Source organism: Halyomorpha halys, unplaced genomic scaffold (assembly GCF_000696795.3).
Source record: "Halyomorpha halys isolate HHAL.00 unplaced genomic scaffold, Hhal_1.1 Scaffold268.1, whole genome shotgun sequence".
NCBI classification, from domain to species: domain Eukaryota; kingdom Metazoa; phylum Arthropoda; class Insecta; order Hemiptera; family Pentatomidae; genus Halyomorpha; species Halyomorpha halys.
The window spans coordinates 149,181-162,964 of NW_027112076.1; the positions used below are offsets into that span (position 1 = coordinate 149,181).

The following is a 13,784-nucleotide window of genomic DNA, read 5'->3' on the forward strand; positions in this document are numbered from 1 at the left end:
ATGTTTTTAAATTTTAAATTAATAGGTTTTGAAATTAGAATAAAGAAAATGACCTGGGCAGAATAGCCTGCAATAGAAATTGTGAATTAATGTGAGGAGGAGTTTTGTATTGAAGATGTCCTTGAAGATGGCTGGAATGGCCGAAACGTTGGACTAGTGAGAAATAAACTGTTGAGACAGAATTGGATACTAATTTTTGATTTATTTAATAAATAAATTACCTTGTCTCAAAAAATTTTGAAATAATATAATTATTTTCTTTTCGACAGGATACTGTGCTGCCAGAAGAAGTCTCTTGGCTGGGAAAGCTGCTCGATGTGCGGGATCCTCTGTTGGTAGGGGCTGCTCTGGAGCTGTGTTCTCGCCTCGGCGGACAGAACGCAGCAATGGCAACTTTACTCAGCAGCTTGCCAGACCTTTGGAATGTTGTACTCAGGTCAGCTAACTGTTTGATCTATATCTAATGTTAAGTTCGAATCCAAAAATGAATTGCTTATCAAACTCAAAGGTTCAATACTGATACCATGAACTGCTATGTTCATACATTTGTACAATGACCACCGTCCAATCCCAAATATTAGGAATTCATTTGTTACTAAGCCTTATAATTTTACATGTCCATTTTATTAGCCACAATGAGATCACCATTTAATGGATGCTGTTCACACAATTCGGTTTTGTTTATCCTGCTAAATTCTCCTGTTAACTCATGCTTATTTTGTCCATACTTTATTTTGAAGATTTACAAATGGCAAGAAAGCAGTAGCTATTCCATACTATGGAGGAGCAACATTTTAATATAAAAATAAATAAACAGTCAGTGGTAGCATTTCTTGTTGAAGATACCAAGAATCAACAGTCACCAAAGAAGATCATATAATTGGTTACCTAGGATTAAAAATATTTCTAAAAATATACATTAATTAATTTAAGTATGAATGTCTAGAGAACCCGTCCTGAAATTGATTCAATAATTTAAAATAAAATTCTTATACCTAGGTAATATTTAATTTATTCATTTAAACCTTGTCAGCATCAAACCTATATTTAAGATATGACTTTATGATTAAAAACAGTTAAATTACTTATTTAATTCAATTTTAAAATGTCAAAATATATATATTGTGCGCCCTGTTCGGGCGCCAGTTATGAATCTTTAATCCACACAAGACTTTTTAAAAAGAATTTATTATGAATGACAAATACAAATCTTAAACTAACATAATAACAATCTAATTACGGACTACTGACTGAGAGAGCTTTGATTGCTCGGTACAGTTTATAAAGGGTCAGCAAAGATATGACTCGGCATTCTTAGGAGAAGCACATCTGGTACCTATAACTATATATTATTATTATTTTTTTTTTTTCCAATCTCTTTAAGGGCTTGGTCTTCTCTTAACGTAAACAGCTCCATTTCAGATCCTTAAAGAACAGTAAGAAGGATACCAATTTTGTGAATTGTGATTTTTATATTATTGGACAGTAATTTTGTTTTCAAAAATAACAAACATTTCCTACCTTTTACCTTCTTTATTTCCCCATCAATTTCACTTTTTCTTATCAAAAATAGAATTAAAAAATTTATTTGAAATATTTAAGATTTTATATAAGCCATTTCAAATAATGTTATTTTCGAATATTTTATTTCATTACTATATTTTATTACCGAAATTAACATATGCAGTAAAAAATATTTTAGTTATAAATATCAAATATTTGTGTGATCCCCGTTCCAAAACTTTAACTCACTAATAAATTTAGCTTCCAGACTGTAATTTAAGATAATTACCTATTTCTTTCTGCTGATTGGAATTTCTGATTTCTGATGCTGTCAGAATGGGCTCGATTAGCTGCGGAACATGGCAGAACAGATTATGGTACTTCTCTTATGGAATAATTACGATATTTAAAAACATTTATTCATCCATACTAATGGCCTTCTACTTATTACACTTCATATAAAAGAACCATTAAGGTCGTTGTTTTGTGAATGAAGGATGAAAGTGATGAACGGAGGATGCCCCCTCCACTATATAAGCATTATTAGCACACTTTGTGGCCAAAATAGTAAGAAACAGTCTCAATCGCTTGTATAATAGCAGATGAGAGAAGAGCACTATTTTTTCTTCTGGTATTCAGTACGTAATTATGTGATAAAAAATGTAAGAATCCCAAGTGGGTATTTGTGATTTAACTGGCTTCGTTATAAATTTTTTTAGCTTGTGATAATTCAGTATGTATAATTCAAGTATTCCCCAGGTTTCATTGTTGGGGGATTTTACCCGAATTAATTATTTGGTTTGGCTTTGGTTGTCCACTCCTTATATATTATACTGTGGGATTTATTTGGAAAATTTGTTTTTAAAACCTTACATATTTTTTTAATTTTAATCTAGTATTCTATTTTTTTTTGTTTTAAAGGATCTTATTAAATGACGGTCAAGCAACTCTGGTCAGAGAACATGCTGCTGTACTATGTTGTAACATAGTGGGAAGTACGCAAAATAAAGTAAGCTTGCCATTGAAAATTCATTAATTATTTTAACTAATATAAATTTGTTAAAATTTCTCTTCATCACAATTTGACTTGCAGAACTATGTGACTGATGCAGTAAGTGGAGACATATTCAAGTCCTTTAACTTATTATATTTGAAATATCAAGCAGCTAACAGAGCAGATGATAAATCCATTTGTTTGTACCGATCCAAGAGAGGTATATAAATTAGTTCATTAACGTAATAAAATATTTATAATCTTAAAATTTTTTCTTGAGACTGGTAATTTTTTAATAAATAATTCAAAACACTCCAATTATAGTCTCAATACTTTTATTTCTTTTACACGTCCAACGTTTCGGCCAATTCGGCCATCTTCAGGGACAATCTGCTCAACACCGCTATGAAAACATATAATTTAACCACTCTAAAAACTTCATTCAGGCTATTCTCCCCAGGTCAAAACATTTATATCTAATAAGTCAATTATCCATTAAAAACCACAGTCAAAATTATTTCTCTGCAAAACACTATTAATACACTTTTATCACAACCTTTCTGGTTGTGTTGGATAATTGACTTATCAGATATAAATGTTTTGACCTGGGGAGAATAGCCTGAATGAAGTTTTTAGAGTGGTTAAATTATATGTTTTCATAGTGGTGTTGAGTAGATTGTCCCTGTAGATGGCCGAATTGGCCGAAACGTTGGACGTGTAAAAGAAATAAAAGTTTTGAGACTATAATTGGATAGTGTTTTGAATTATTTATTCATAAAATATATTATATAATATAATATATACTATATGTAACATATCTAGTATAAAGAATCAATAAAAGTATGCTATGACAGAAGTAATTAAATCTTATGAATCTTTAATTTTCACTATACAAACTCAACGTAAATATACGATATGTTAATATAATTATGATTAATTTGAATTTAGCCATACCTGGAAAGGTTGATAAGATTTAACTATTTCTAATGTAATAATTTGTTAATGGACAGTTTGTTCGAAATCATGTCGAAATCTATGTCATCCAACATAGAGAAATAAGTGAAGTAAGAAGTATTAATGGTTTCCTTGAAAACTAATAAGTAATAAATTATATAACCTTAGCGAGAGATTAAATAATGTATTTGGAAGAAGATAGTTGACCATATGAAGTAGATTGTAGGAAGATAGTCCTGATGGCGTTCAATTAAGGTATCAAAATAGTGAAAGAAAACTATTTATTGCAAACCAACATTGTCACCCCACTTTGAAGGGCTTCGTCAAGACTCAATGAAAAACAAGATAAAAACATTGTAAGAATTGACAAAACATTAAAATAAATATACAGTGAAAATACACAAATAAAATAAATAATTTTATGATAACTAGTAACTATAATATTTTTCTACAATTTATTACTCTATTTCTGAATTTAGAATTCTATAACACCTGGCTGTATCTATTAGTAACTAGTTTCTAGTCCTCCTGTATTCTTCCTTAATATTTTATTATTAGTTCTTTTATATATTTTATAAACAAAACAAAAAAATTATTTATTTTATTTTTGTATTTTCTCTGTATATTTATTTTAATGTTTTGTCAATTCTTTTCAATGTTTGTATTTTGTTTTTCATTTAGCCCTGATGAAACCCTGCAAAGTGGGGTGAAACTTTGGTTAACATTAAATAGTTTTCTTTTACTATTTTGATACCTTTATTGACCGCCACCCGAACTAATTTAAATAATTTAGTTTTTCTTAATTAATGTTTTTTTTTTCTAGATGATTCTGGCCGAGAAAATGGACAGGAAAGAAGGGGCTACATTTCTCCAGCGTTGATCTCCTCTATATGCTCTCTAACTGTGAACCTCATGTCTAAGGACTCTTCTAAAATAATTTCTGCTGCTCTATCTAGTAGCTTCATTCAAAACTTAGCAAGGTTATTTGACTCTAAATCAGATTTTATTATTTTGGAGCTTCATATTTTTATTATTTTAGTATTTTTTATAATTTTAAAGTGAAAAATTAATCACATACTTTTATTGAAAAAAACAACCACCTCTACCCTTGAATGGTCTATGGTTCAGTAGTTGAAAGAAGAAAGGTAAGGTGTGCTTGATCTAAGTACGGACTTATCCCTAGTCTGTATTTGGAGGAAGCACACAAATGGCAATTTATTTCAAATTTGTTAGGTTGGGAGAGATATCATGATAATTTGAAGTAAATCCAATAAATTGCCTTCAAATTACTTAAGATGGTAGCTCTCTAAAAAACAAAATAAATTTTATATAAATCCCAATTTATGCACTTACCCCAACTTACCTGTGGCTTGACCAAAGTTTTTAAAAGGAGTTGATGTGGTGAGCATTCAAGCTCAAGTGCCAAGTTTATCACTTCCCCGATTAAGGGTATCTACTTTATAGAGGCTACTTCTCGGCCATTTCATGTAAAAGGGATAATATCGAATGTTGTAACCGAGATCACGTTTAGAACTTCAGGTCTACTGTAATATTCAGGAATTCTGAAAGTCTTTGAAGTATGATTTATAAATAATTAGGAGGTAATTTTGTCTTTCCCCAATTATTTTCCCTGCCCTCAAAATCTCAGAATTAGGTCTGGACTTATCTTATCTTTAAAACGTTTATTAAATATAGTTTAAAAATAATTATTGTTAAATCAGGCAACATTGAAAAAGTAGTTGTTAAAAGTGGAAATTAAGGTTCTAATCAATAACCTTTTGTTAGAAATTACTAGTTGAATTATAGAATTGAATAACACAATTTTCAATTATATTGGATTTTTTATTAAATTACGGAGTTTAGAATATTACTTAAAGAGTAGTATGGTTCATGATTCAGTGATAATATTGCTGAAAATCCATCTGAGCTGATTCCAAATGGTAAAAAATTGATATCCTGCCAATGAAATAGTAAGATAAATTGGAGTTAATTTGGATTGTCACCTTGCCTCAAATCACCATATCAACATTGAACTAACCCAAACCTATGGAAGGTTGGCAATGCTGTATCATGGGAATAGAAAATCTAGATATGATGTTGGGTTTGTCGGGGGGTGCGGTCACACTCTAATTCAGATATAAGCCACTCACTATTTTTCATTGTCTGTCAAATTTTTCAATTTGTAGATTCAATTTATTTATTTATTTTTTCAGTTTTTTAGACACTACTTGCATATCTTATATTATACATATCTTCTTACTTACATGATATTATATTTCATCTTTCACTGTTTTCAATCTGCTACCATCTAATTCCACGATTATCAATCAATTTAATTTTTTTTACTATTTAATTATCAGTTATCAATTTTTTATCATTTATGATTCAATTCAATATTTTGTATATTGAAAAATTCCAAATTTGTATACTATTCCTTTTCAATTTTATGTTTCTCTAAATGTTGTTATCTCTTTTATTCTACAGCCCAGATGAAGACCTGAAACTCAGGTCGAAACGTCGGCATAAAATAAATAAATATGGTTTTGTTTATTTATGTTGTTCTTTGCTGACCGCACCCCTCGACAAACTTCTCCAATCAAAATTTTGATATGATCATTCTCATTTATAAAACAATATTTAGGCGATTACTGATGTATGGTTGTGAAGTCTGAGGAGTAGCATCCTGTGGGAAAAGAAAAAAAATCACAATCATTTCAAAACTAGGTCCTAATAATCACAGTAGATGTCACTTGGTTTATAAGAAATTGTAAATTACGTCATGAACTGTAATTGGAACAATAGATTAATTAATAATAACAACGTTTTACAAAATTCCATTCTTAGTTACTAGCAGTTAAAGGTGGAGTACCTTATGCGTAGGTTTATAATGTGACGTCCGGACGTAGTGTTCTTTTCTGTTGGAGCAATTAATAGATGGTAGCACACAGAAAAAATAGAAATGTAGTTACTGGGCATGGTAGTGTCCAGCGTTATAAAGAAATATAAAAAATTCATTCTTATAACTTAAATGTTGAATTATATGTTGACAGTGATATCTGCAGCTGGCAGTGCGAAAAACTCGGCAATCAAGAAATTATAAAAATGTATGAATCAGTTCTGAGACTTCTAGTTTATGCTTGTGGTGACTCGAAGACTAGTATTAATATATTGGATTCTATCCCTACCCTCATCTGGCTCTTATTACCTTCATCGTATGGTGAGTCTTGTAGTATATTAGATAACTAAGTTCCAATTTAATGGATGGATTTTAGCAAATATAACTTCTCTGCATTTTATTAAATTCCAACGTTAATAGAATCATTGGAAAGCTTAATTTCTGCTCTTTCAGTCTACATTAATGTCTAGGCTTTTAGAACATAATACATATTTCTGTTATGTTACCAAATCATTGTAATAAGGTAAATTTAAATGATTAATTTTAACTAAATACAATAGTTTATATCAGTCTAACAATTATGTTCATTAAATCTATATAAATAAAACAACTTGATTAAAAAAAAATTAATTAACTTGATTTTAACCTCTAAGGAAATAATTCTTTAAGTATTAATATTGTATATTATATTTTGATTATATAAATGCTTTTGTTTGTTTTGTAAGTTTAAGTTTTTAAAAAATCCTTGTTTATGAAACATTTCTGTTATTGTTGTTCAGTTTTAACTAAGAATGTGCTATAAAAGGCAGATCTGTTTATTGATTCGAAAAAAATATATTTTGGTTTTTTTTTTTTTTTTCAGTTATTTTAGAAACTTTTATAATGTTATTCTACCACCTACAGAGTGCATTCAATGTTAATTTGAGAATAAAATTAGTGAGTTGAGCTTTTTGTATTATTTGTTAAGTATATCGGATTATTTAGAGGAATTAAATAAATGACTGTTAAATTTACATACATCCTCAAATATAGCAATAGCGAAGCATTACCAGGTCAACTAGTATATATATAATAAAAAAGAGGATATTTTTAATCAATAGTTGATTTTTATTTCTAAATGATTTTAGTTTTGTTTTTATTTTATGTATGTTGTTTCAGTATTGTTCATTTGTTTTGTTTAACCAAAAAGCAAGCTAACCAATTTTCATTGTCTATAATAGATACGTATTCAAAACAAAGCCAAGATAGCAGCGCGTGTCCTCCAAAAAGTCCGTTGAATAGCGGCCATGTTGAGCAGATTCAAATATTTTAAAAACTTTATTTAACTTCCCATCATAATTATAGTTACAGTGAGTTTGAGAAAAAATATAAGTCAAGAATAAGTGTTAAAGAATAATGTTCATAGAGAAAATCATAGGAAAGAACTCAAAACCGTAGTGCTACAATCGATGTTGGGAACTAACACCAAGAGAAGGAGAAGGAAGGGAGCTTGGTTTTTGGAACCAGTCGTTGTTAGGAGGGATAGGAAGGACGACGTATCCTGTATGCAAGAGGTCATGAACATCTCCTGTCTCCCTCAGTGAGACATCTAGAGAAAGAAGACATCAAAGAGTCATCCGAGAAGAAAAAGGTACTCTTTGTTTTGGATTGCCTGGGAGAGGACATCTCCTGTGAGCGGAGGTGAAGAGAATCTTTTGTTGAACTTTAGAAGTAGCATTTTGGAAAATAAGACAAAATATTTTGTTTACAGTTAGTGAATGTTTGTTTGTTGAGAACAAAGACATAGGATAAATTGGTTGGTGTTGATCAAAATATAATTGAAGCAGATTTGTAAAGCTAGCTAATAAATAATTTAATTCAGTGTCATTAGTAGCTGAATGTATGTTCTGATTGCCTAGAAACCCATCCTGAGATTAAGAGTCTAAAATGTTATAAAATTTGAATAAAATTCTACTATCTATTTAATATTAAAGATTTTATTTTGTACCCAAGCTATACTCTAGATATGAGAATTAAGTTAAAACTATCCAAAATTCCTTTTATTTATTTTTAATAAATTTTTGATTATTACAATATATTTATATAAAGTTGATGTATTTCCTTTAAGAAAAGCATAGAAATAGTGAAGTCAAAATATTGAGTTATTATTATTGACTTATTGATAAATAAGTCTTTATTCATACATAAATAATGTAATAAGAGAATAATTTTATTAACAAAATTGGTTAAATGGTTTAATTCTAGCTGAAGGATTGAAGAACGAGGGCATTGTGACTGAAAGTCTGAGGCTAATTGCAATTGTCTTGTCGAGAGGAGACCCTCAAAAGATGACCACAGAGCCACAAATACCTGGCGAAGGAGTCTCTATGCTTTGTGCGGCCGCTTGCTCCCAGGATCCTGGGCTAGCCTCGGCAGCAGCTGCAGCTATCACTGTACTTGCACCATATCTTACTCAAAGTAAGTTAAAAAGATGAAATAAAAGCTTATTTCTGATTAATTAAAATAAAATCTTCTTTTTCTTTATCCTTGTTGGGACTTATATTTTTCTGGATAATCCTTAGTCCATAAAGGAAAAGCTCGAATATTAATTAATTAATTAATATATTTAGTAAAAATTAAAATGCGATAGTAAACTTAATGTACAGAGTATTTTAGGTGTAAGTGTCCTAATTGATAATATGGATTAAAGATCTCGAAAGCAAGAAAAATTCCGTATGAACGTATGTCCATTAATCCTTTTGTAGGAGATACAGTGAAAATCTTTGGATGTCATTATCTTCTAACAAAGGTTTAACGGACATACCATCTTAGTGAATTTTTTTATTTATTTGAGGTCTTAAATGCATATTTTCCTATTGGATAAGTAACCCTGAAACACCCTCTATAGATGAATGTGTGTTAATAATGATGAGGTTAAAGAATAAAAAAAGCCTTATTTGTAAATTTGTTGGTCTTTAATATTTTATTAGTGCGCATAGAGTCAGTTATTTTATTCATTATGTGTCGAACTTAGTGTTTTCTCAGCATTAATTTGTGTTTTAATTTATCAGCATTAATTTTTATTTTATTTTTACCACTGGTTAAGCAGGGTTCTACTGTAGTTCATGTGTTCGGGGACCAATAAAATATTCAGAAAGAAAATTTATGAAATCTATGCTATTTATTTTTTATTTATTAGACCAAATAAATTTTTTGAAGGCCGTTGATTAACCGTGTGTAGTATATATAAGTCCGGGTGTGGTCAAAATAATTCAAATAGTAAATAAACTAGTTATTGTGGACCGTTTCGTCCCACTTTGCAGGGCTTCATCTGGGCTAAAAAAGACACAAAGAACTAAAATAATATAACAAAAGAAGATAATAGATAACATGAAATAAAAGTAAACTAATGTATGGCTAACACTGATTTAAAATATGTGAGAATTTATATAAAAATAAACACAGAAAATTTATTTACTATATTGTTCTGGAAATAGCCTAATTCTCCACTCAAGCATCTATGGCTAGCACCCTCTCTCATCCTCCAGTGGCTTTTAATATCTGTGATGTGGTTGAAGAAGTGCCGGGACCAAGTGAAGGGAATAGCTCTCTTTAGAGTTCCTCAGGCTGAATGTAAATATTGTACATAGGAATGATTGTGTTTAAGATATTATTTTACTTTATTTATTTTTTTTGTATTTATTATAATTTTTCTTTCTCTTCTATTTCTTATTTTGCTATCACTTAATTTATATATTTATAAATATATTGTGAATGATCTCTATCATCCATATTACCATTGTCTAAAAATATCACAGAAAGTAATTTTACAAAATATAAATATAACAACTAAAAAAAAATTACTTTGTTCATTTTTACATAAATTCTCACATATTTTAAATCATTTTTAGCTATACTCAAATTTACTTTTATTTCATGTTATTTATTATATTATTTTAGGTATATGTATCTTTTTTAGACTCACAATAAATAGTTTATTTACTATTTGAGTTATTTTGACTGTACTCGGACCATCTGCCTTTTACTAATACATTTTCATTTAACTTGATGGTTATATATGCACAGTTGCCTGTAAAGAACTGGTTCTTGCTATGGGCAATAGAGATTCTATGAGAGCCGCTCTGGCTAGCGTTGTCGCTAACTCACACAGTGCTACTATTGCTGCCGTCGAAGCTGGTCTTTTGGAGGAAATTGTTTATAGGCTTCGTGGAATACAATTGAGGCTATCTCTTGTTCCACGAAACTCAAAAAAGGTTAGTTTCTACTCTCATAAACCTAAAGTTCCTTCACCGACTTATTGACTAATGTATTAGAAATTTATCACAGGCTTCACTAGCCATGGAGGAGCTTTGCATCGAACTTGGCTTGATCACCAACTTCTTGGCAGGCTCCGAACTGGCCAAGGAGCAGTGCGTCACATTGGGACTCGCAGATACACTCCATAAAATGTGGGTCTGGTGCCTCACCGACTACAGTCTACTGTCGGTTCTTCTCAGGACTCTCATCACTTTCACTTCTGATTCTATTATAGGTAATAATTTAACAAATAATAAAGAAAAATACTCAAATAGTCGTAAAACTACTTAATATGAAATTATATTAAATAGTTTGACGACTATTTGAGTTTTTCTTCTTTGACCACACCCAGACCATCTTTCTTTAATAAATATATATTATCTTTTCACTTTCTTGAGACTGGTTTTGGAGATTGTTTAAATAAAATATATATCCAAGTAAGTCTCCGTTCTTTATGTTTTGGTTTGGGCCATTTTAATTTTAATATATTTGGAGGGTTTGCTATGATTATTACAATGTTTGTGTTTGTTTGGTGTCAGTGTGGTCATTTTGATTGTTAATTGTGAATTATACAATCCATTAACGGTTATCTGCATTTGATGATAATTAATTTGCTAATTTAGCTTGCATTCAACTTGATTAGTCAATACATTAACATGATTCAATGTAGACTTGGACCAACCAACTTTTGAAACTTAAGGCAGCATCTTATTGCAACATTACAGCAAATAGCCTAAATTACTTTTACTAACCAACCGCAGTATCACATCAATTTCTCTGAGCCGTCAGAATCGCCATCGATCATTATTTAATTTTTATTATCTTCAATATTTATTAATTTTCTGTTTTTTATTATCTTAAAGGCTTTTTATTTTACTTCACATTCATTATTCGACTCCTAAATGCATTGTTTTTCTAATATGTATATGTATATGTCTCCAATAGTTACCCTTGCAAAATAAATTTTTATATCCATTCCACTTTATTTTTTCATGTTTTATTAAAATAAGTTGTTCAAGTTAAGTCCTAAAACATTCTTTATAATTTCTTTAAAAGTCCAATGTTATCCACAAGGACAATATTAAATTTAAGGACAATTTAAATTTACCCTCACAACTTTTTTTACCAGGTCATTAATTTCAGTCAGGTAAATTTATATTTAAGATAGTCCTTGAGAATAGCCGTAAAATTGGACTTTTAAAGAAATAATAAAGAGTGTTTTGAGACTTAACTTGAATACAATTTATTTTATTAAAACACAGAAAAATAAAGTGGTTCGGGTATAAACATTTATTATACATATTAGAAAAACAACACATTTAGGAGTCGAATAATGAATGTGAAGTAAAATAAAAGGCCTTTAAGATAATAAAAAACTAGAAAATTAATAATAAGTAGAATAAATAAGTTGACAGAAATGATAGTTAAATTTTTATGATCAAATTAATAAATATTGATGATCATAAAAAATAAAATAATGAGTGGTGGCTATTCTGACGGCTGAGAGATGGTCTTGATGAAAGGATTTGATACTGTGATCGGTCAGGGGGAGACATTTCTGGTTGGAAAAGTAATTTTGGCTATTTGCTGTGATGTTGCAATAAGACACTGCCATAAGTTTCAAAAGTTGGTGGGTCCAAGTCTACACTGAATCACATTAATATATTGTATTTGTTAATGCCATAATATAATTACGCTGTAAATAATTGTAAATAGTATTTTTAGTATTTAGTTTTATAGTTTTAGTTATATAGTTTTATTAGTATTTAATTTAGTTACATTTATTTTTATTTGTATTATTTTATTTAGATTTAGTGATTGAATGTGTGAAGAATTTGTTTCTAATAATGAGTAATAGAGACAGTTGCTAGGAGTGATCATTGTTGCGTCACCTAGCAACGGACCGACCATCTTAGTTTTTTGGAGCAGTTGCGACTAATTAGTGGCCCTGATAGTGTCCTCAGCAGCCCTGTCTGCGTCTATAGTTTAATAGTTTGGACATTTGTTGAATGTTTTAGTGAGTCATTACAGTTCGGAACCAGACCTTTTCTGCGTTTCTGGCCTTTGAGTGCAACATGAGTTGTTGCAATCAATCGGCTCGTATAATTAATAAAAACAACTAGACCCTGTCTGCCCTCAATGAGTGCCAGTGTAGCCATCTTAGCTTTTGGGACATAGACTGTTTGTAAGCCATTGCACCAACTTTGGACCAGTTTGAGAGTTGCTGCGGAGTATTTAGCAATGGAACTTCTACCTGCACATCTCAACAAGCAAAATATCTTCCTCTGACCTATCGGAGTGGATTAACCGTCGACCAGTATTTATTTTACATATTATTTGTTTATTTGTAAATTAGTTTATTTTATTTTAATTTTCATAATTTATCTAATTTTATTTTTATTCTTGCTTGTATGTTTTATTTATGTTAGTTTTTTAGTTTTTTACCATGTTTAAATTGAACCAAATAAATGTTTAATCCGAGCCAGTTTGTTTTTTGTTCATTTTTAAAGCCTTCCAACAAAAAGACGTAGTCGATTTGAGGTGGCTTTAACAGTATTGATGCACTTTTGCTAGTGATGTCTGGTAGTGAACTTTCTAATTCACAATTAACAATCAAAATGACCACACTGAAACTAAACAAATGCAAAAACTGGCAATATAACTAAAATAATCACAACTAACTCTCAAAATATATTAAAATTAAATTGGGCAAATCAAAACATAACGAAAACAGACAGGGTCTGCTTATGAACTGTTATGATCAAAATTAACAATCAAAATGCATTAAAATTAAACTAAGACATAATGAAAGCATACAAGGTTTAGTAATGGTGGTTGTACTGTAATAACAATAAATTAATTACTGCTGTTTTTAGATAGACTGTTAATTACTGACCGTAATTTTCACACTTAAATATTATATCACAAAATATAAATTAGATATGTATCTTATATAATCTAAACACTAGAAAAAGAATACAAATTAAAATAATTTAATGGAATTATTTATTTATATATATTTTTTTATATTCACTATCCTTCTTGTTTCATTTATATTCATGTATCTATCTTTTAATTTATATTCATCTGTTATCTCCTTAAGTGTACTTATATTAATTACTTTATTATTAATTTTCTATT

The 13,784-nt window shown here is 29.7% G+C and overlaps 1 protein-coding gene across 1 annotated transcript in view; it reads left to right on the plus strand.

Annotated features, from left to right (window-relative positions):
• Positions 1-13,784, plus strand: part of LOC106680568 (rotatin) — a gene marked incomplete at its 3' end in the record, with an annotated part of 57,621 nt that overhangs the window by 40,402 nt on the left and 3,435 nt on the right. The window contains 8 exon segments of the mRNA XM_014420358.3: positions 270-436; positions 2,425-2,512; positions 2,597-2,717; positions 4,275-4,431; positions 6,502-6,668; positions 8,592-8,804; positions 10,413-10,600; positions 10,674-10,878. Coding sequence (XP_014275844.3) covers positions 270-436; positions 2,425-2,512; positions 2,597-2,717; positions 4,275-4,431; positions 6,502-6,668; positions 8,592-8,804; positions 10,413-10,600; positions 10,674-10,878 — 1,306 coding nt within the window.